The following is a 24,481-nucleotide window of genomic DNA, read 5'->3' on the forward strand; positions in this document are numbered from 1 at the left end:
TTATGAATGCTACTTATATTTTCAGTGCTTTTAAGGGCAAATGTAAGTTTTTAACATTAGCTTAATTTTCTGTGGAAAGGCCTGATTTACAAGTTAGGATTGTTATAAATTGGCTTCTAATAATGAAACTCATGTGATTGATTAGCGTCAAGACACGATGTTTGCGACATGACGCAAAGAAAGGAGCACAGTTGAAACGAATGAGATTATGTAAACCGCCGCACACCGGTCTGAGTCATGATGCTGACGTCAGCTTCATGCTGCAGACACGTGCAGCAAGACTCGGCATGTTCCTTTTCTGTGCGTCAAGACTGAGACATCAGTACTCAAGGAACAGCACCAGTGTACGTTATCGACATGAGTGAAGAGTAAACAAATATTAAAATAGTGCAGACGGTTGAGAAACTCTCCGAAGAAGTTCCCTACAGGATTCTGGGGACATTCGATAATAAGACTTGAATTTCACCGGATCATTTAACAAGTCGCGCGCTAAAACGTACGCACCATGTTGAGCACACGACTCATTAAAGTCATGAATCCACTTCCTTTTCCATCTTTTACGTAATTTAAGCCACATGTACATTAAAATATCTTCCTCACTGGACAACGTCATGTCATCAACTAGAGAAGATGTGATAAGACGCAGACACGTGCTACTTCGGTGTGCGGACTCGAGTCTGAATCACGAATGAAGCAAGACTGCGTCTTTTGTCTCATGTCTTGACGCAGTTGGTGTGCGGCCGCCCTTAGACCTCCGTAAGTCGTTTTAATGCCTGCGTGAAAGTGTACAATAAATTAACCCTCAGTTTTGTGATGGCAAAATTTTCGAAACGAAAAGAATTTGGTTTACCTACAAGAATACGTGATTTATCTAAACCAAACACTGGCCGTGACGTCCGGCTTAACTCATTCGGGTCATACATCATTTAATGTATTCTGTGTCTCACCTGTTGCCGGGCCACGGTGATCATTTGCTGCTGACGGGTTTGCTACTCTGTGAGATTATAGCAGCCGACATTTAAAATTTGTATAAGCTCATAATACTGTCTTCACGTACTCTAAAGCAGTGCAGTTATTATAACTCCGATATATGATCGTATTAAACATATCTTAACAAGTAATCGTATTCAGTATTTCATGAAGAGAGATGAATACGGATACAGTATTTAATTTTTAAAGTGGATGTGTGGAAACAGAAACGAAACGAAAGACTGTTCACTCAACATGGGACTATCGTGTGCAAACGCCTCTATACGACACTTCAGAGAATGTTCTAATACTTGGGAACGCCTCTGCGTCGTTGAAATGATTCAAGGGTAAGTGACTTTAAAATGTTCTGGGGTTTGTGGCTGTATGTGATGTTATAACCGCCTCCATTTAAATTTTGCTACAGCTCGAATACAGTCTTTCTTCAATTTAACACAGCACAGTTATTATGAATAGAATTTATTTACATTTCACACATCCTCCATGGGCCCAAGCCGAGGATGTAGAAGGTGTCATAGCACAACTACAGTACTTGTCTCTATTACAGATAGTGTCTCCTATCTCACTCCTACTCCGCAGAGGAATTTATCTCAACCAAAAATTCTCAGTTACTATAAATAAAGTAAACAATAGTGGTTATGCTTTCTTGTGTATTTATTTTTGTAATAATGCTACAGCTGACTGTAAATTACTGTTATAACTATATAATTTGTATTTATATTAGAAACAATTATTGTATTTGTGCTGTGATATGTTCTACACTCTTGTCTTAGGCCTATGACTGATCTGTTGGAATGTACCTAAATTATATTCTAGTCAACATTTAACATTTCCAAATTCCACAGTATCTGAAATTCAAGGCAAAAGGGGCAGTCCAGGGCAGGCTCCTGGTCTGCTTCCATTGATGTGAGTACTACTGGTACTTCTGTAGAAGAGGGGTGTCAAATTCTTATGTCTTAGCTACAGGCAAAGGGCTGTGAGCCCATTCTCTATCTGTATGACATGGAGTACACCCCTCAAGAGAATTTTAAAAAAATTAAGTGGCATAGAAGTGAGACATAACATAAATTCTTATAGCTTTGTTCAATTTTGGGTCTGCAGTAGAAATCAGGTCCATGATGAAATTAAGAGTAGAACACATTCGGGGACCGCTTGTTTTTATTCAATTCAAAAACTGTTGTCATCTTGTTTATTATCCTAAACACTAAAGATCAGGATTTATAAAATAATAATTTTGCCTGTTGTCTTGTATGGTTGTGAAACATGGTCTCTTACCTCGAAGGAAGAACGTAGATTACAAGTGTTTGAAGCCAGAGTGCTTGGGATGATATTTGGACCCAGGAGGAATAAATAAGTGGGCAATTTAGAATATTACTTAGCGAGGAGCTGCATGAATTGTACAGGTCACCCAGAATAGTGAAATCTAGGAGGTTCCGATGGGCTGGACATGGAGCACGCAAGGGGTGTATACAGAATTTTGGTGGGGAATTCTTTTTAAAAACAACCACTGGGCAGACCAAGAAGTAGATGGGAGGACGGCAAATGGATGGAGATGGCTCAGGATCGTGGCCGGTGACAGGGTTTGGTGCTTCGTTATTGGACTTGAAGGTTCTACTACCAGGGTGTTAGTTATGTAGGCAGGTAGGCGGCGTGTGTTGTCACGTTTACTGTATTGTGCTGCTACCTACCTCCAGTGATAGTAAAATTACTATAAGACGATCGATCTGGCGGTAGCATCTAGTATTAATTGACGGCATGTGCCGCTGCCAAGATCTTGGTCGGTAACAACGGTAGCCACCATCAAACTTGCCCTCATTCTCTTCTCAACACATTCAATCATTTTAAAGTCGGCGTATGTTCCTCTGCAGTCCGGGTGACCAGGCTTTGAAAATGTGAGTTTTCAGGTTCTCACGATGGCAGGTTTGCAGTCTGCCGCGTAGTCTGGTAGAAACTGACCGACGATTCAGGGCGATGCCACAGGCAAGCTTCCTGTAACCCGTGGTCACTTCTGGAATTTTGGAGTAGGGCCTACGCAGATCGTTAACATTCCATGTCGTCGTTTTCTGGTTTTGGTTGTTTGCCGCTCTGTAGCCAGAATGTGAAGCTTTTGTGGCAGGATTTCGAAAGCATCCGGTCTTAATCATTTTTCGAGTACGGCTTCTCTTACTGGGCGAGGACATAAATATCACAAACAGAAACACAGAAGCCCTACGAAATACCAGTAAGGATGTTCGTCCAGAATTAAACACAGAGGAAACGTCGTATTTTCATGTCTCGTCGTCATACTACAAGACGAAATCATGATTTAAACTTAGCTAATGAATAATATTGTGAAGAAATTCAGATTTTGCAGAAACAACGAAACAACCATCACTTGTTTTTTTAGTCTTCACCAAATATTGCTGCGATAATGATATAAAGGAGGATGGGATGGGCAGGGTACATAGTATGAATGAGAGTACCGAAAAATGAACGGAAGAGACTACTCTGGATTGAAAGATAATATTAAAATGAGTCTCAGGGAAATGGGAGGGAGAGTGTGGAGTGGATTAATCTGGCAGTGTGGTTTATTGAACACGGTAGGGAACGTTCTGGCACCATGAACAGCGGGGAATTTCTTTGTCAGCCTTGAGTTTCTCGAGGAGTTTGTTATAGGTTAGGTTAGGTAGGAGATAGAAAGCAACAATGCTTTGATAACATTGTCAGATTCTCAAAAAGAGCTTTGTCTTTGTTGTTATTGAAATATTTGTCCATTGTTGTTGGGCAAATGCAGGACGCTGATTATCGTGTCCCATTGTTGAAGCAGCCGGTGCCTGTGTTTCGAAATGTGTTAACTGGGTGGAATAAGAACGCTGATCGCCTCAGTGTCTGTGCGGGGTGGGGTTCTTGCCGTAATTGCACCATATTCAGCTCTTTATTAAGCTGGTCTTGACGGAAATAGGAAGCAAGTAATTTTCCGCAGTTTACTTCAGTAGATCTGCGCACTGTTTGAACGCTGAACAATTAGCATTGTTCCAGAACGTTGCGTTCGCGAACTACAATTGTAATAGACAGTGAAATGTTGAAACGGTGTTGCAACAAACGCGGCACTGTGGTATGACATAAGCTTTTATAAGCCTTCGGAATGCACTCTTCGTGAACTCCTTCCTGCTTGTCGGCTACAAACATTCGCTTGCCTGATTCTGAACTGCGACCAAACGGGAGGATAGGCTTCTGAAATCTGTTAAAACGTTGCTACAGCCGAAGGCTGAGAAAGGAGGAATATTTAGTATGACCGTCCGGTTGGATACGAGCTTGCTACGAGGCCAACTGATTCTGTCCGTGTCAGAGTTCAGCAGCCTTTCTAATATTTATGGATTTGTGCCAGGGTCCTGAGAAGTTCTGTATTCAAACATGGCTTGTCGATCGATCCTTTGGCAACTAATCAGCAAGTTACAATGCTCTAACAGTGCTCACTTGCGGGGTTATGGAACGCGGTTGTGACCCAATTTAAACCACAACCCCAGCATTATGCCGGAGGGACTGAGGAAAACTACGAGCAGTCTCAGCAGATTCTGCCGGCCTCCAGGCCCAAGATCAGTCCCCGCGATGTTCCTTGCCCAAACTGGTTTGAACAAGTCAACTGAGTCATCCTTGCATGCATGGCCTGTCCGTCTCAGAAATTTCGCTCTCTTTCCAGGTTAATCTGGGTCTGCACAAGGAATATGCACCATTCCTCCTTCCCCTGAGGCAGTGCGCGGTGTATAGTCGACGTTGTCGCGAGTATACTTCCGCGCATGCGCGAGTATTATAGCCGTGCTCTCCCGTTTATCCACTGCTCTCCGTAGTTGTAAGCGAATGCTTTGCCGGTGCGAAGTCGGAGCTTGGAGGGTCGGGAGCAGGTGATCTTTCTACATTTCTGCCGTCACTCCGGACTCTACGGTGAGTTGATATCAATGTGCAATATTCTTTGGTGTTCAAGACACTTGTCCTGTCTGAATGACAGATGGTGCCTCAAGCATCGTTGCTGCGAGTGCGCAAAGACCAATTTTTGGTGTTTCCTTCTTTGATGATTCCGTAATTTCGTTTGATTGTCACGAAACAAGACTGGAAGGGTGAAATCCGTACTTGAGTACACCGCAGTAATCTAAAATCCATTAATACAACATAATTTTCATTTTTGTCTTAATCAGTCTATGTTGCTTTCCTTCGCAAACATTTCAGAAAAGTACCTTGCAGTGTTTATGCTGTTGTGCAAAGTGGCCATTGAAATCGTCCGATGTAAATGAAAATTGAAATGGTAGAAACATTTTACCGAAATTCTGGATTATTACGTCTAATTTTTTCCGGTTGTTTGTTGTCCATTGAATTCATACGCACGGTAAGATCTGTTGAAACATTTTGTCAGAGTTCGAATGTTCTCGAGGGCGTGGACTAGTGTCCGAACACCATCAAATTTTTTTTCCAAAGCTGCAGACTTGGAGATTCTGACCTGATCTTGTTCCCTTAGTTCGACGTCTTTTATTCGTCTTCATATCAAACATTCTTAGCGCCCCTTCATGCCCAGAACACCAAGTGGTAATAGATTTTAGGGCCATTAAAACGCGCAAGGTCGATTACTTTGGCGTGCATGCAGTGTTAACGTAACACGGTGTTGTTGCGTAGTACAAGAAGTACCCAAGTCTAAATCGAGTTATATAAAGTTTTATTAAAAATGCTGCTGACAGTAGCCGCGCCACCTGGGACGTGGGCCTTGTGCGCTCCAACACAGGGACCGTGGGTTTGAATCCCACTCAAGGCATGGAAGTTTATCCGCTTATTTCTGTGTTCTGCTGTCCCGTACAGGGAGGGGCCTTCCTACTGGTTGTACAAAATATTATTAGATACAGTGCAAATTACGATGCGACTTTGGACTGATCAAGTACTTGCGATGATAATCTCAAATGATGGCGATCGTTTGAGAACATCTGATATGATAATGAAGATTGTGGAAAATGTATGTCCGATGCCGTGCGAGTGAAGACTGGCGTACGAGGCGGAAATGTGGGGGGTCAGAGGAGGGGCTGATGTAAATTTTAGGCAGTACGTGGGAGATTCTGTAAGAAAGCGGTAAGGATGCGTCTCTTTTGCAGCTTTTTTTTTTGGGGGGGGGGGGTTGCAGGTGGACGAGGAAGGACTTCTAAGCGAATGCAATGAGTAGTAAATGAATGATTTATAATTTGCAAATTTGTGCAAAGAAATTTAGCGAAGAAATAGAATAACGGTATTGGGGTATTCAGTCTGACCAACTTTATTCCTGAATCAAAAAAAAAGAACTAAAATAATCTACTCAGAGCCGTGAAGCTGATGATGTTAAACCTAACCTTCCCTAGCCCAGAATCAGTGAACCAGAAACCGGAGTTTCAACGTGTTTGTGCAAGCCCCGGAGGGAAATTGACCTCACAGCGAGTAAAAAATCTTGGCGACAGCGAAACGTGGAAAACTGTTTCACGTCTGGTTTGTCCGGGAACGTGCGTCTGTTTACCATCTTTAGACGACAACAGAGGCAAACAGTGACAAGGACACTGCAGTCAGGGGTGGCCACACACGCTCGCAAAAGCTCGGCCCCCATCCTCCACTCCACCCCCTCCTTTCGGTAGCGGTCTTTCTGCAGCGCGGAGCGAATCTGTGCGCTCGAGATCTGAAAGACGTGCAACGACAAGTGTATCGGAAGTTTTGGGCGAGTGGGAGGGGGGCAGGAATTGAGGAAGCAGAAACTGTCCGTGCTGTAAAGATTACAGAGTGAGCACGTTCAAAATTATTCAGGAAATAAATGTGGCTTATACAGAACTTCGCACCCATACCAGTCAACAGACAAATTCGCAGAGTTTTGTTTCAAATGACGCGGGGGATTGTTGTTGTTTTTGCGCGCCTCCGCTAGGCGCCGCTACTGCTACAGCTGGTGTGTTCTGCAGTTAGTGAAGAAAGAGTTTTTTAGTAGCATTTCGCACACAATTTCACGTGCGACTGCACAGCCCAGTTGATTTACACCTGGTTCAAGAAATTCGAATTCCAATTGCCACAGCTTCCAACACTAGGGACACTGCACAATCTCGACGTCCGCCGTGTGAATCGTGGACCTCACAATCGAGTCTCTCTGAGGTTCGTGCAAAAACTTTGAGAGTCTCTCCTATCGACTGGTGTAGGTTTGAAGTTCTGCTGTGCGAGTTGTCCGAAACAAACGATTTAGAAATCACAGAGTGTGTTAACTTAGAAGAATCTTTATCGTCTTTGCGACAAACAGTTGGTTGTTTGGGCTCGTCTATTATTTTTATCGCATTACTTTTCCCGAGCTTCCGTTAGCTCAAACATTTTTATTGTTTCATTTTTTTAAAACAATTGTGCAGAGAACTGGTTTAAACAAACGACTTATTAGGATTCCTGTCTGAAACAGAGGAAGGTCGCGGACAGCAACAACCTCCCCAGCTCGCTCTGACCTTCAAACAACAAACACCAGCAGCTTAAACATTTTGTGGGTCCATGTTCTGTCACACTAACGGACTTCCGTACGTGACGTCACCAGGCCGCTACGCTCTGTTTCCCCGTTTATGACCGCGTTGCGGTAAATATAAGAAATGAACATGGCATTTCTGAAGTTCCCAGGCTCAAAGCTAGGGCATTATTTGGCGTTGTTGTGTAGTGACCGCTGTTGTCAGATGACAGAAACGCTTCCGGATTATGTTTCTTATTAATTCTTGCAAATTTCAATGTCACCTGTGACAGGAAGCGTATCATTGTTGCTGTCGTGGATTGACGTATCTGGTTCAAATCACACCCGGTGTTACCTAATCAGCATCTCGGCCGTCACACCAACAATAGCGACTGGAAAATGGAGATCTCAGGCGAGGCGCGTAGTCACCAATCAATACGAAAGTCTCATCATCGGGAAGGAGAACTGAAGGTCAGCCGATTTTTTGTAACGCATAATTGGAATGGCTGTGCGCTTGCGCGTGTGGGTGGTTTCGTTCGAAGGTCAAGTCAGGTCTCCTATCAGGCACACGGAACTCGCGATGATCATGCAGATAGGACATTCTCTCGACGCACTGTGGAAATATCAGCGTCGTTATCCGGATTGCTTGCCGACGCGTGTTAAACGGCGCGTCGTAACCTGAGAGGAACACGCTCTGTCATGGCGCGTGAGCGTGCTGGCCGGGATTAGGAGGATGTATTGTTGGGTGCCTTGCCAGAACTCGGCACATTTCATCTGCAAGAAGACGCTTTTGCCAGAGCGCAGAATCAGCTTCATGTCTGACGGAGGACAGACGTGTCCTTCTACACTTTTTTCGATGGGCGCTGTGGACACCCCTCATTGTCTGTGTCGTGGACTGATGAGGCAGTATTTCGAGCACTGCACACAACTCGTCTCTCGCCATTCCAGCTCTGGTTTTGTTTCGACGTTTTAACCGGAAATGTGAGCTGATTATGTAATACAGGATGCACGCAGGTCGCGTATTTTGTTCAAGAAATTCTTCGAAATTCATCGGAGACTGCCCGCCTCTGTCTGTGTTCTAACACGAAGACGCCCCCGTGTCTCGTTCGTTCCTTGCACAAAGAAATGGTCTCGCGCTTGTGCCATCTTCCCTTCCTCATCGGCGTTGGTGAAACCGAACTGTTTTGGATGGAACGTCTTCTTGAATGAACTCGAGTGTTCCGTGTTGCCAGAGCTCCACTTCGCGCATCCCGTTATTGACGTGGCGCCTCTGAAGGAGCCGTAGTGAGTTACGCGCAATTGCTTCCGCTTTCGTGCGCCCGCAATGGATTTTGGGAGTTAATTTTGAATCCGTGACCGTCAAACGCGACGACAGTGAATTTCCACGGTCTTGGGACAGATAACCGAGGCTGTGTTTTGCACAACGACAAGTCGATTCTGCACGAGACACTTCGTGTTCGTTGCTTGTTTCAACACGTACATAAAAACCCGCTTTGTTACATCAAGCTAGACGAGGTCCGAGTTACAGGTCACACTGCAGGCAACAATCAAACTTACGACATATTAAAAGCAAAGACCCACTCATTTGAACGCCCGCAGCTGTGAAATTTAATGACAGCTCCGCGTCTGTGTAGTTGTTTTTTCATACTCAGTTGTGGTTCGTTGCTGATTGTGAAATGTTACGAAATGAGCAATCGTGGAAACATTTTGCGACCGGACGCTGTGCATTTCGTCCAAAAACCCAGACAGTTGGCAACCGTGACCGCACATTCTGATGGCGGGGGAACCCCTAAAAGGGGACGGTGGATCTCGCCATGCTAATTGGTAATGCCAGTTATATTTTAAGAAACTCCTACAACGGACCGGCCACACTCACTTTCTGGGATAGCAGCGAGTACCAGAAGAGAGTGGAACGGCCGTCTCGCAGACGAGCTTGCGGATCGGAACGATTTGAAAAGGTGCCTGCCTGCGCTGCCACCGGTTCGAGGGTGTACTCCACTTTCTCGCTGTTCGGCCAACCGGCACGCAGGGCTGCTGACTGCATCCGCTTCTGTCCGTCTGTGCCTCTGTATCATCCGATTTGTCAGCCCCCTTTTGCACCAAAGAAAGTGAATTTAATTTCCTAAGACAGGAAGGTTACGCGTGTTTAAGCGGTTCAATCGAGAGCCCCGAGAGACCGTACCAACGGTTGCTGGAAGCAAGTGAAATTGTCCCACTTCGTCGAAAACAAAACAAAAAATCCCTTTTCAATTGGAATTTAGATTGCTTCGTTGCACGCCGGAGCCGAAGGCTGTTAAAAAATTCTCTCCTTAGAAGGAAGTTAGTGGGGTTTTTTTGTGCTCGCATTTTTTCCCCAGCATTATGAAAGAAGTGCGCATGTCCGCATTGTCGCACGTTGTGCTGCCAACAACGTGCCATTTGTGTTCTTTAATTACGCACTTAGCAGCCTAACTCTACATTTTAGGCGCAGGGACAGGTTTTTTTTAACGTAATGCTTTTGGTTGTCCTCTGAGCTATCGAAAAGTAAAAGGCTCTCTGAGTCTCATTTTTGTTTCCTTGAAACGTTTCTTAACTTCTTCGCCAACTCTGCCCGCAGAGGAATTTGGACTGACGTCCTCGCCTGTTCACGCCGAAGACGCAGATCACACCTGTTCCTTTCGCCTATTCCGAAATAGCTTCCGTCACGAAGTAACCGAACACTCGAAGTTCTCACGTCCGTTTTTGTCCTCATCATCAACCGGAAAACACGTGGTTGTCTCGTCATTCAACCGACATCTGTCGGCGGTCCTACGAACTGCATATCCTGCCACACAATTCAAGAACTGCTGATCGAATTTCGATTAAAATTGAAGTAGAATTTACCCCATTATAGACCAGTCGAAACGCAAACTTCTTAATTCCCGCAATCACTAACACCAGTGCCAGGGATACCCGAAGTCATGACGTCGACCGTCCCAGCATGGCGCCATTACCCATGATTCTCGGCAAAAACAGACGACGCCATCGTCCGAGATCAGTAATAAAACGAAATATTTGTGCTGACTTTCATCACTGATTCGCATAAAACCTGTCATATCGCATCCATCGGAACACTAATGTCCATTCTATTCTGCCTTGGCTACCCAAGCGAGGTCAGCAGGAAGACTGTTCTGCTGAGGGAAACTAATTATTAAATTAATTATTTAATTTCCATAGGTAGGCGTAATAGCCACGGTGGTCTAGCGGTTAGAACGCTGGCCTTGTAATCCTGGGGTCTCGGGTTCGATTCCCGGCGGTGCCCGAATTTATAACTTGTGTTGGGCAAGGCCGTGGTCTAGGCAACACGGAGTTTTCCTCCGTGGCATCCCAACAATTACTCCATTCACACACAGAAGAAGGTAATGGCAAACCACTTCTGGATCATCTGCCAAGAACGTATATGAACAGGTCCCAGTCCGAGAAAAGGATGGAAGGATCCTGTTCATATGGACCTGTCGTCAGACAGAACACTAAATAAATAAATAAAAAATAATAAATAGGTAGGCGTGCCAGGAGATAACTTTAAGCAGCGTATGAGGCAAAGAACGCCGTCCTTTCGAACTTTGTGTCCTCCAAAGAGTACACATTTCTAGTCTTGTAATGTCGTCGTTCAATAAACGCACGCTCCTGTGTTCTCTGTGGTGTTTTCTGCTCAATATTTCCAAGAAAAAGTGAGCTAGAACGCATTTCAGTCCAATCCGTGTAGGTGGGAAGACGAGGAAAATCCTTTCAGACGCCTGGAACGTTAGTGAATTTTTATTGCACGCGACTGGAAGAAACAAATTGAAAATCCGGTTCGGTATTTCGGAAGCCTTTGAGATGGGTTTCCTCAGTTCGTCGAAGAAGATACAGCGAGACATCGTTAACGTATGCCACGTTCGATTGGTCAGGTCCATGTCGTTTCTAATTCATCGGTCACCATGACAACGACGCGGGACCTGAGCATCTGTGAAAGCGTAGTTAATGAGCCAGCACTAATCGCAAATTCACTCGGTCCAAGTCACGTTCCAGGTAACGGTTTTTCGAGCAGTCCGTCAACCTCTCTCTCGAAGAATTTTGTACGCCCAAATGGCAAATATAAACTCGGATCAAGAGACTCTCCGTGACCGGAGAGCAGCGGCGGTTTACTGGAGCGTATCGACGAGACCGTGGCGTGTGTTATCACCGTCGAAGCGTGAAATAGTTCAGCTGTTTCACGGGACCAGACGCATGTACGGCCATCCTCAAGAGACCGACCATCGCGGTTGATTGGCCGTGAACACTGGCTCGTCGTATTTGGGACGTGTCGCGTTCCGACATCGTCGCGGTGCCTGGCTGTTTAAAGTGCGCCTTTCCATTGCAATAAAAATCCCATCATCGTTTCTTGTGGACGTGCGCCGCGGCGTAAACGACAACCCAACTGACTCGGCCGTTCGTTCTTGACGGCAAATTTCTAACTGCATTTCTTGCAGGACGGGATTCTACTTCTTCAGGGAGACTTTTCTCTCCAGGGCAGATTAAACACGAGGCTCGCCTCGTTTCGGTCTGCAAGTCACGCAGTGCTTGAACAGGTGCTATGGAAATCGTTGGATTGGTCATGGAGGCGCGCATGCGTGACCGTCCCGTTCGCCGGACTTGACACCCGTTGACATCTCATTGTAGGGGCACATGAAAGTCTTGGTGTATCAGAAGAGGTCGGAGACGCGAGGTGGTATCTATCACGGGACAATCACAATCGCATACGGAAAGCGACGCTTGCGATATCACCCTGATGATGGAGGTAGTAAGCTCCTCTGAAAATTCGGTCAGTGTCTACCAGAGCTCACGGTGTCAGTGTTTCCCGTATTTTTCTGTTTGTGATACCTAATTTGGAAAACATTATGGAGTCGAAACGTAAATGTACGAGGTGCGATCGGAAAGTTTCAAGACTGCGCGTATAAAAACCCGTACACTTATCTCAGGTATTAAATTCATCCATCACCCTCGAAGTAGTTCCCCTGGGAGTGAACACAACGATCCCAGCGCCGCTGCCAAGCCTGGAAGCATCCCTGGAAATCTTTCTTTGTCAGCCTGTCAAGCACCATCTGCGATTCGGCCTGAATCTCTTGCCAAAGATTCGCCAAAACGGCTACGGAAACCTATGAAATGCTAAAGCAAGCATTTGGGGAGTCCGCAATGGGTCGTGCACAAACTTTTGTGTGGCATTCACGTTTTAAAAATGGCCGAACCTCTGTCGATGATGACAAGCGTTCTGGACGACCATCTTCGAGCACAACGCCCGAAAATGTTACGAAGATTCGGCAGGCCATTCACGAAGATCGACGTCGTACCATCAACGACTTGTGCGACATTGTTGGGATAGGCTATGGGACCTGTCAGCTGATTCTAAAGGAAGAACTCCACATGCGACACATTCTGTCTGAGGACCAGAAGCAGAATCGACTTCTCGTTTGTCAGGAGCTCAAAGATCTTGCAAGAACCGACCCCAACTTCCTTTCTAAGCTCCGTGTGACTTCTTCCTCTTCCCAAAGATGAAAATTCAGCTAAAGGGAAGGAGATTTGAGACGATAGAAGAGATTCAGGCAGAATCGCAGATGGTGCTTGACAGGCTGACAAAGAAAGATTTCCAGGGATGCTTCCAGGCTTGGCAGCGGCGCTGGGATCGTTGTGTTCACTCCCAGGGGAACTACTTCGAGGGTGATGGATGAATTTAATACCTGAGATAAGTGTACGGGTTTTTATAGGCGCAGTCTTTAAACTTTCCGATCGCACCTCGTAAACGTGATCATGAGGCAAAGAAATGTAAGGTCATGACCCTGAAATGCGCGTGGTATGGGCGCAGCCAGCAGTTGACCTCACATTCCGTTGACGTTTTGCTTTAATGCTCCACATTCCGATGATACTTTATTAACCAGTATTTGTTTCCAAGTGAATATAATTATATTTGTGACTATTTTTTGTTGTTTATTCACTGTCGCGTTCCCATATCTCCATTAATCCCATGCAAAATTAAGTTCGTCCAACGCGGATTCACCGAAATTGCCACCGTTGGGGAACGTATCCCCGCGTTGGACGAGGGTTCATGCATTTCGCGTTTCAGCCATGGTCCGGTAGACGATTATTATTCCCCTACATTGGAGATGGGCTAGCTTGAAACAGCGGAGAGAAGCAGCCGATCGCAGTGTCCGATCTCTTCAGAACGCGCCTGCATTGTTATTGTAGCCTGATTTAGTTTCTCGGGCTACTCATAAGTTTGTGTTCTTGCGCAGAATGTTCCATTTAAAACGCATTTGTGGCCACCTTCACGCGCAAAACGACGAAACCAATGACGGTGTTGAAGTCTTACAGACGCACGCGTCCCTTAGTCGCCGCTGTCAGTTGTTTCGTCGGTCTATGAGCATTTTTCAGTAAGAAACACTTCCTGCGTTCTGTTGTCTTGTTCGGAATTTCGTTGTCTGAATACGCTTTGTCGAAAGCCTCGCGTACAGCAGCAAACGATGTCTGTTTTCTGCTCGCTACACCATGTCCGCACTTGAACATCCGAGCGTCTGTCGTGAGCAGCGGCCTAGCAACCAGGGTGGTGATCGTTGACTCGAGTGTCACGGGCGTGCCCGTGCAGCCATTTTGCTGAAGTGGAAGACACGGGAGAAATTGGGGCAGAACTTAGAAGTCTCCAAATCGGAACTGCCCCGGTCAGGCAAACCGCTCGAATAGTAGCTCTGAAAACTATCACGTACCCCGAGGGATACCGTCATATGCGGCGTAAGGCCGGAAATGAAAACGTGGTGGAATTTGAAACAAGCGGGAAGACCCTGGAAATGAGCGACGTTCATGTGTTCAGGACAGGAAGTGAAGCCAATACAAGAATTTTGAGACAAGGTAATCGAACGTTCAACGTCAGCCACAAAACCACGTGCAGGCAAAACGCGAAGGTAACTCTGGATGCTCACGTCCAACACGGCCCACGTCAACGCATGAACTAGGCTAAGTCCAAACGATTACTAATAACATGTGTGCACATTCACGGGTATCCAAACATAACAGGAAAATAACAATCACATTCTAGGAGCGCACACTGAGAACTTTTTCGACAGTGAACATAATAGAGTAGCCGGACGGCGGAATTGACAACGCACACAAGAACCTGTACGCGTCTGAACGTTCTGACAATCCGTTAAGATGCTTCATTTACTTTAACCTGAATATAATTTTTAGTAACAAGAAAGTGCACACAACTCAGGTCAACAGACCATTGAAAATTAACCTTGTGTCATAACAAAACAGTGTGATAACAACTCCTAAATCGAATTAAGCTCCGAGTTAAACCCTGTTCGGTATTTTCCCAGGTTCAATGTGCGGGATTCGATTTCATTCAAGGAACTTCCGAGTTCGTTGCCATTAAGATGCTTAATTCCGCCTCAGGTCGGTCGTGTGCAAGAATTTATGTATGTATGTGGCTTCCATCCGTTTCTCGCGTGACGTGAGGAAGGTTATCGGCTTCAGTTAAGCCCCTTGTGTCGTGTTCTGAAAATAAATGAAGCCCTTAAGTTTTGATCGATGTGTTTCGACGACTGGAGACAAGACGTGTGACCCCCACGGACACCGCCCAGTGAAGATGCCGTGGAACGAGAGACGTGACGCGATGTGGCACGAGAACTCCGACGATCCTCGACGGCGTAATAATGACGAGCAACTGCATCCATGCCACTGCTCGCGGAGCGCAGATCTGAGCTGAGACCGCAGTTCGCATTGATGCTTGCACGTTCCTTCTCTTCTGAAAAAGCCTTTGTCACCCATAACTGCACTTCTGAAAAGTCTTCTTCTTCTTCGTGAGTCTGTGCACCAACTCCCTGGTCTCCCCATTGGTCGTTTGCTCGCCATTTTGCTGCTCTAAGAGGAATCTGTTTTGGTGTGTGTCTGTACCATTGCGTTCTTAATTTCACCGCCGTCCTTGTTTTTTTCCCCAGGTCTTGCGTAATTTCCTGGCTTTCTCAGGTGTGGCCTTGTTCGTAACTTTGTGAAAATTAATACAGTAAGAAATAGAAACTAATGTTTCGTACTTATTTTCAGATCCTCGCTCCTTGAATAAAATTAGAGTGCAGATAAAGACTTTGTGAACAAAATGATCGTTCAGTCGTGTTCTTCCTTGGCCCTTAATCGTCCTGTTGTTCAAATATTCTGGATCCCGTCTCTCTACCGGTGAGCTAATTATCTCAAAATTATAAATGCCGTAGTTCTTTAATTCATCGTCTTCTCGATTGACCTCTCAGTCTATTTTGGTATTTTTATTGTAGTTGTGTTTCATTTGCACTGTCAGTACTTTGCTTAGAATACGACACCATACGAACATCGTCCTCCTGCGTCAAAGCTCGACGTTCATTGTGCAGCAAAGTAGCTTCTTTAGAATTCTGTAGTTTTTCAATAAATTGGCTTAAATCATGGAGTCGAAAGGTCCGCCGCCGAATCCCGTGTGTGTTTGGACCTCACACTTCGCCTTGTGGGCTAACCTCACTCGCATTGCGCTCTATAAATCTTGACAGTCCCTCCAGGGCGCTGTCTTCCGGCGGATTGGAACGGGTGTGAAGACCTGTTAGGTGAAAGCTGGACGTCGTTGTATGAAAAGTGTAACGAGGCAGAAGACGAACGGGTTGCTGGTTCGTTCCTGCCGAGTCTGAAATCGTAACTCGGATACTTCCCTGCACGTGGACAGACACGTGACTGGATGTATTTACGTAGTTTACGAATAGTTGGAATCCAAATCACCTGAGAGGTTTCCTCTTCAGTAGCTGATCCTGTTACTCCATTTACGTCATCGTCGGAGAAGTGTCCTCCTACGCTCCCTCGAATTCAGACGCCTGAATGTCTAAGCTGAAGATGGCAGCACGTGCACACGGGCTTTCGTGAAAAATCAAGTTTTGTTGGTATTTCCGGTCGATTTAGCTTCTTATAAATTTATGTTGGTTCCTCCCTCTTGAGGCCTGTGTTCTTAATATCAATTTTACGACTGGACCATAAAGCAGTCAGTGGTCTAGCGGTTAGAACGCTGGCCTTGTAATCCTGGGGTCTCGGGTTCGATTCCCGGCGGTCCCCGAATTTATAACTTGTGTTGGGCAAGGCCGTGGTCTAGGCAACACGGAGTTTTCCTCCATGGCATCCCAACAATTACTCCATTCACACACAGAAGAAGGCAATGGCAAACCACTTCTGGATCATCTGCCAAGAACGTATATGAACAGGTCCCAGTCCGAGAAGAGAAAAGGATGGAAGGATCCTGTTCATATGGACCTGTCCTCAGTCAGAACACTAAATAAATAAATAAATAAATAAGTAGTGGCGAGATGCTAAGTGAGATGAGGACGTGGGGGGGGGGGGGGGAGGATTACGAAAATGTTGGGGTACTTGGAGACGACGTCCTTCCACGGGATGGGATGGTTACAGTGTTTAATCTTTGACCTTCTAAAAAATAAAATAAATTAAAAAAATAGTACCCGTGGTGGCGTGGTCTCTTCGGCGCGCAGAAACGCACGCATTTCTTCATGAAAATAAAAAAGCCTGTTGTTGTTATGTCTTTACCGAAATTTGAATTTTGGTGACCCTCCCCATTGTCAGATTTCATTAAAATCATTCAGAAATTCTAGGGATGAGATACTAATAAGTTGTAATGAGAGGAACTACTGTGAAGTGTAGGCGTGGTGGGAAAACGTTCGGTCAGAGCGACGAAACCTCGACATAATTCCTGCTGTGAAGACCGAACATGAATCTGTGGCGCCTCGTTGAAAAACATGCATTGGAATGAAGTTGAGGAAATCAGGCGTTTGATTGAAGCAAAGGAATTACAAATTCTTCTTCTTCTTCCTCCTGGCTTTGAGCTGTGTGAGTGAGTTTTACTACAGAATTTGTAAATGGGGCGTGAGATCGTTTGATCGTGTCTTACATCTCTTCGAGAAGAACCTCTTGATGCAGCAGTCCAGGTGCGCTACTACTCCGATTATACTTGCAAATTATATTTAATTTGTTTCCTCTTACGCTGTTAGCCTGCTCTCCTTTCTCACGGAAGAAAGTAGGTTTCTGAGGTGACTATGCTCTGTCCATGCCCGCCCGACTTCAAACTCATGAAAAAATTCTCCCGTTTCGAATAAACATCTCACGCCTGTAGACGTCACCCCAACTTCGTACATTCATCCCGGTTTCCTATAATCAGTAATAACAAAATATCGGATTCGCCGAACTGATAAGGAGGAAGCGAGATCAGCGCCTCAAGTCTTCGAAGTTTGTACTACATAACTGCGTCCGCACGAACATTTTCATTTAACTTTCATTTTACCGGTAGTAAGCATTCGACTCGAACGATGAATATGAAATTGTATTTTGAGATAAATTTTACTGATACAGATAAACTGTGTGTAAAGTTTTATTTATTTATTTTTCAAAATCGAAGAATGACCGTCATGGCGACGGTGAGAAAGTGAGGTTAATGTACAACAAAGAATTTATCCCGCACTCCGCACTTACTACTATAGTACTTCTTATATTAATTGCTAACAACAGTGCTCTTCGATACGTCGGTAGCAATCGTCCAAGCCCGGAGCCAAAGCTCCAGTCTACCGACGTGGACCTCCAGATAACCGACGAGAAGCGACGGACTATGGAACGTGGCCACGAGAGACGCGTCATCCGCGCATTGCACTAGCTCGACGTGGCGGGAGGGCGTAGGTATGTCGTTCATATACAGACTGAAGAGCGCAGGGGAGACGAGTCGACCTCGGGCCACTCCCGCCCTCAAGCCGCGACACGACTGGAAGGTTAGGTTTGGAGCATTCGGCTGTCAAGTTATGACGAGATGGTGTCCACCAGGCAGGACGGTTATTACTTTTTATGTTAGAGTTTGCGTAAAACACCGCAGAAGTGTTTAGTGAAACACCAGAACTTTGTATTCCTCCGCGTTCGTTACTTACGCTTCGTACGAAGTTTGTGTCGAAAATGATGTTCGTTTTTTTTTAAAAAAACGGGGGGGGGGGGGAATGTACATCGTTTATTTTGACGAAAAGTTGTAACACGTAAATCGAGACATGGGCGTGTTTCTGAAACTGATTTTTTCTCTCTCTCCAGGTTTGAGCTGTGGACTCAAAATGGCGTACCGAGGACTGAGCCGGCACCTGAACTTTGAATTGCCGGCCCCTGGAGACCGCTTCGTTCTGCAAGACCTGATTGGAGAGGGGACGTACGGGGAGGTGTACAGCGCAAGAGACACTGTCACTGGTAAGTGCAGCCTTTTACTTTGTGTGTTAGCGTATTGATCATTACGGGAAGAGATGCCTCCCGACAGCTCTTATAGTCGGCGCAGTAGCTTTTGGCCGATGGAATTTTCAATTTGAAGGCTAGGAGCGAGTCTCTTTTGCGATCGTATAATGCTGACTGCACCGAGGAGCTTGTCTGACTGAACGCCCAAACAAAAGAAATACACTGACCGTGCCACCTCAGGTACACAGAGTAGGCCCGCCCGCCAGCTCCGCTAGCTTCTCCACCGGCCAAAAACCACTGCGCCGACTATACGAGGTGCGATCGGAAAGTTTCAAGACTGCGCCTATAAAAACCCGTACACTTATCTCAGGTATTAAATTCATCCATCACCCTCGAAGTAGTACCCCTGGGAGTGAACACAACGATCCCAGCGCCACTGCCAAGCCTGGAAGCATCCCTGGAAATCTTTCTTTGTCAGCCTGTCAAGCACCATCTGCGATTCTACCTGTATCTCTTCTATCGTCTCAAATCTCCTTCCCTTTAGCTGAATTTTCATCTTTGGGAAGAGGAAGAAGTCACACGGAGCTAAATCCGGCGAATAAGGAGGGTGCGGGATGACGGCCATGGTGTTTGAGGCCAAAAACTGCCGAACTTTGAGGGCGGTGTGCGCTGGCGCGTTGTCATGATGCGTCGCATGTGGAGTTCTTCCTTTAGAATCAGCTGACAGGTCCCATAGCCTATCCCAACAATGTCGCACAAGTCGTTGATGGTACGACGTCGATCTTCGTGAATGGCCTGCCGAATCTTCGTAACATTTTCGGGCGTTGTGCTCGAAGATGGTCGTCCAGAACGCTCGTCATCATCGACAGAGGTTCGGCCATTTTTAAAACGTGAATGCCACACAAAAGTTTGTGCACGACCCATTGCGGACTCCCCAAATGCTTGCTTTAGCATTTCATAGGTTTCCGTAGCCGTTTTGGCGAGTCTTTGGCAAAATGTGATGCACACGCCATTCCGAAATCGCAGGAGGGTCGGTGTAATGCACTACCAAAACGCCCGTAACTAAGAAACAAATGCTAATTCGATGATGCCGGCTGGCACACTGATTCACTATGAATGTAGGCCGCACCCCCTAAAAGCAGAAGCTCGTACTACATCAGGTTCGCCCTCTATTGACACATTCTTGAAACTTTCCGATCGCACCTCGTACAACCGCTACATTCAACTTTAACCTCACGGAGTGTTCGATAGTTTGTGATCGATTGTGCAAGGGTGGTGAAAGGCGATGCTACCAGAAATTAATCAGTTTAACAATGAATGAGTGAATGGACAGGTTGGGCTCCATGTGATATGAGACTCATGGCCCTGATGATGGAGGCAGTGAGGACCTCTGAAGCGTCGGTAAACCTCTACCGGACTACACATTCGTCATTCCACGTACCGCTTCTCGTGGGTGTGAAACTTGATCAATCGGACGGTGACAGAATCTGAAAATAGTTCCAAAATAAAATAAGTATGGTCCCTCGTCCTAAGCACATAATAAGTTAAATAAAATATAAATAGTAAAAATATGTGGATCTGGATAAAATGTATGATTTATTTAATTTACTAAATGTCTTTAAGTTAGACAATTTTTTGGGCCAATGGGCCTAATGAGAGTTCATCTGACTTCAACTAGGACGATCTGACTCGAAGTTACGTTCGCCCCACGAATTGAAGAAGAGAGAGACACATTTTGATGAAAGTCGTTCAGTAGTTTCGGAGGTAGTGATCTGCATTGTGCGTTCATTTTATGCACTTATGCAAAACAGTAGAGTTATCCGCTTGCTCGTCTCACGCCCCAGTTAACATCCGCTTGTGACGGCACTTAACACTAACCGACAAGCCAGGGTCTCTCTGTAAACTGGACGGGGTCTGATTCACACAACGCACTTGTACGGTGCGTGTCCTTCCGTACGCACGCACACACACACTCGTCATGATTTAATACGATCATTTTATGTTAAATATTTGTTTTGAAAGCTCTCGGAGAACTTCGGCGAAATAAGTTCGCCCAAACTGGACCAGCGCCAATTCTTTGCTTTAAATCCGAAGTCTCTCTAAAGTCCATTTCAGTGAGCAGTGATTGCAGTGTCCATCGCGTGCCGAATTATGTGCTTTTTCCAGCGAAATGCTGTTTGTATTGTAGTAGAAAATATTTTAATATAAATCCGTTGTTTAATGTTGTATGTAGGGCCGGTGCCTTTAAATATCTATTCAGTGTTGTTATTGTACAAATTGGAGGATTTGGAAGATTTCTGTCTTCTGGGTTGTTGCGCCGTGTAGTCTGGTAGACGTTTACCGACGTTTCAGAGGTCCTTGCTGCCGTCATCTTCAGGGCGATGATTGTGATTCTGCCTCCATTATCACGGCGATGTGTGCGATGCTGCCTCTATCGCCCTGATGATGGAGGCAGCAAGGATATCTGAAACGTCGGTGAACTTCTACCGGACTACACGACGCAACAACCCAGAAGACAGCCATCTTCTTATTCTACAAATTCTTTCACTTTTATTTAACGATGGATAAACAAGAAAAAACATACAAATCGGATCAGAATAACGATTTTTCTGTCCACAAATTTGTCCCCGGGAAAGAAAATGAAAGAATCCTTTTCCCTTGAAGAAGTTTTGAACAGTTATACTGCGTTCCAGTGTTTTTGGCCGCTGAACTTTGTGAATTGGAACCTCGGAGCGAGTCACTTACCAGAAGTTCGCTGGAAGGGAAGGCAATAGGCCGCGTAAAGTACACTCCAAATAAATTATCACAACGTTATGTAAGACAGGAAAGTCGATTTCCCTACACTACACATCACTAGACAATGAACACTGCAGAGAGAATTATATAATTTTATCTTCTTCACAATTCTTCGGCCCTCTTCCAATTCTTCCACTCCTCACAGACGATCGCTTTCTGATTTACCACTCGATTCATCACAACCGCTGCTGCCGTCCACTCCATTATCTTCAATTATCGTACGTTCAATAGCGTCTTCGATTATGCCTTCTTGCTCATAATAAATTTGTTCTGGTTTTTCATTCCTCTTGCCCAAATTCTTCGAATCTCTGGCGACACAGATGCTCGACGTCCTTAATTTTAAATGTTGTGTTCTTGCTTGCAACCCATTGTCTTACGTCTGCCCAAATATTTTCAGTGGGGTTTAAATCGGGATGGTTCGGCGGAAGTCTCAGCACAGTCCGTTCTTTGTCTGCCAAAATCTGATTAATCACGTAATATTTGTGCCTTGACTTATTTAATTTGATTAAATCTTACAGTTGAGCTTTGAACACGTCACAAAATGGGATGTTTATTTCCAATAACCAGGCTTTCATTTCGTCCTCTTTTGATTAAGACGTCGGTGGTTTGTCTGTGATACGAGGCGTTGTCAATGACCAGAAAGGAGATTGCAACGAACAGGTGGCATGTTGTTAACACAGCACAGTCACAAGACGACAATTATCAGGCTTCTACACCGCTGCACTGACACAGACTGTACTGACCGACGGAAACTCCTTCCTTCCTTCATTGAGTGGTCCCATACTGGGCACTCCCTACAAGGTCAGCGGCCATAATCGGTGGATCCAGTTCTACCACTGTGCTTGCTTGTTCAACGAGTAGTTTCAGGTGCCGGCCAATGTTTAATGTCTCGTCAATGCATTTGTTACCGAAGCAGCATTGCTGGACAGACAGTAGGTTAGCTGCTGGGCAGAGCATTTCAAGGGTGATTGTGTCTATCGCCATCTGATTCACATCTGATGCTCTGTTTACGCACAAGGAGACAGTTTAACTTTTGTAATGCCACAGTAATATGAACTATACCTGATGCATATTTTCAAGAACCAGACATCAGAGAGCCAAGGGGCAGAGCAGGCAAAGATTGTCTCCCCTCATACAGACCAAGATTAATGGTAAGAAATGCAGCAACTGAATTTGAAATTCAAGTGTATCGATTCTGTTAAATGTTAACCAAAATACCCATAGTTTCAGAGTTATGGACACTGTATCAACTGCATTGAATATTTGTTTTCTACTAAGCCACCAGGGTTGTGATGAATTGTAAGGAATTAGTCGCAACTGCTTGCGGTTTCATGATGGATCATGAGCTGCCTGATGTTAATGGCGGTGACTTGGTGTGCAGGTCATCGGGTGGCCATAAAGATCCTGGAAAATGTGGCTGACAACATTGAGGAGATTGAGGAGGAGTACCTGGTGCTCCGTGACCTGAGCAGACACCCAAACATTCCCACCTTTCACGGGCTCTACTTCCGCCCTGATGTGGACCAGCTCTGGATTACCATGGAGGTGAGCTGCAGTGTGCACCCTTGTTTCTATCTTGCAACGTTTAATGTTATGACCAGTGAAGGAGAGGGTGGGTCCCTGCACCCTCAGAAATTGTTACAAGCTTCCCAAACTTTGATAGCATAACCATTTCGCGTGTCCTAGTGCATTGGTCCCAGAATTATTTAATATAGCTCAACAAGAAAAGGGAATATCTGCAAGAGAAAATTAAAGATCTTAAATCAAACAATAAGTTCAAGAATGAAGATTTCTGTCTTCTGGGTTGTTGCGCTGAATTCATCGCCCTGATGACGGAGGCAGTATGACCTCTGAAACGTTGGTTAACATCGACCAGACTACACAGCGCAACAACCCAGATGAGAGAAATCTTCATCCTCATCGCCCTGATGACGGAGGCAGTATGACCTCTGAAACGTTGGTTAACATCGACCAGACTACACAGCGCAACAACCCAGAAGACAGAAATCTTCATACTCATCGCCCTGATGACGGAGGCAGTATGACCTCTGAAACGTTGGTTGACATCTACCAGACTACACAGCGCAACAACCCAGAAGACAGAAATCTTCATATTCATCGCCCTGATGACGGAGGCAGTATGACCTCTGAAACGTTGGTTGACATCGACCAAACTACACGTCGCAACAACCCAGATGAGAGAAATCTTCAGACTCATCGTCCTGATGACGGATGCAGTATGACCTCCGAAACGTTGGTTAACATATACCAGACTACACAGCGCAACAACCCAGAAGACAGAAATCTTCATACTCATCACCCTGATGACGAAGGCAGTATGACCTCTGAAACGTTGGTAAACATCGACCAGACTACACGACGTAACAACCCAGAAGACAGAAATCTTCATACTCATCGCCCTGATGATGGAGGCAGTTTGACCTCTGAAACGTTGGTAAACATCGACCAGACTACACAGCGCAACAACCCAGATGAGAGAAATCTTCATCCTCATCGCCCTGATGACGGAGGCAGTATGACCTCTGAAACGTTGGTTAACATCGACCAGACTACACAGCGCAACAACCCAGAAGACAGAAATCTTCATACTCATCGCCCTGATGACGGAGGCAGTATGACCTCTGAAACGTTGGTTGACATCTACCAGACTACACAGCGCAACAACCCAGAAGACAGAAATCTTCATATTCATCGCCCTGATGACGGAGGCAGTATGACCTCTGAAACGTTGGTTGACATCGACCAAACTACACGTCGCAACAACCCAGAAGACAGAAATCTTCAGACTCATCGTCCTGATGACGGAGGCAGTATGACCTCCGAAACGTTGGTTAACATATACCAGACTACACAGCGCAACAACCCAGAAGACAGAAATCTTCATACTCATCACCCTGATGACGAAGGCAGTATGACCTCTGAAACGTTGGTAAACATCGACCAGACTACACGACGTAACAACCCAGAAGACAGAAATCTTCATACTCATCG

At 45.5% G+C, this 24,481-nt stretch overlaps 1 protein-coding gene across 4 annotated transcripts in view; it reads left to right on the forward strand.

The window, feature by feature from the left end:
- Nucleotides 1-1,013: 1,013 nt before the first annotated feature.
- LOC110839553 (myosin-IIIb-like) overlaps nt 1,014-24,481 on the forward strand; it is a 51,584-nt gene continuing 28,116 nt past the window's right edge. For 2 of the 4 annotated variants that reach the window (XM_087340337.1, XM_087340358.1), the window contains exons 1-3: nt 4,760-4,908; nt 18,542-18,691; nt 22,851-23,014. In XM_087340337.1, the coding sequence (XP_087196463.1) occupies nt 18,562-18,691; nt 22,851-23,014 (294 nt within the window). In that variant the 5' untranslated portion in view covers nt 4,760-4,908; nt 18,542-18,561. Of the gene's footprint in view, nt 1,317-4,759; nt 4,909-18,541; nt 18,692-22,850; nt 23,015-24,481 lie in introns of those variants that run through there. The other 2 variants (XM_022083871.2, XM_087340364.1) reach the window with 2 other exon arrangements.

Source organism: Zootermopsis nevadensis, unplaced genomic scaffold, assembly GCF_977971745.1.
Source record: "Zootermopsis nevadensis isolate Lab colony 2312 unplaced genomic scaffold, Znev_1.0 Znev_ptg000003l, whole genome shotgun sequence".
Classification (NCBI taxonomy): Eukaryota; Metazoa; Arthropoda; class Insecta; order Blattodea; family Termopsidae; genus Zootermopsis; species Zootermopsis nevadensis.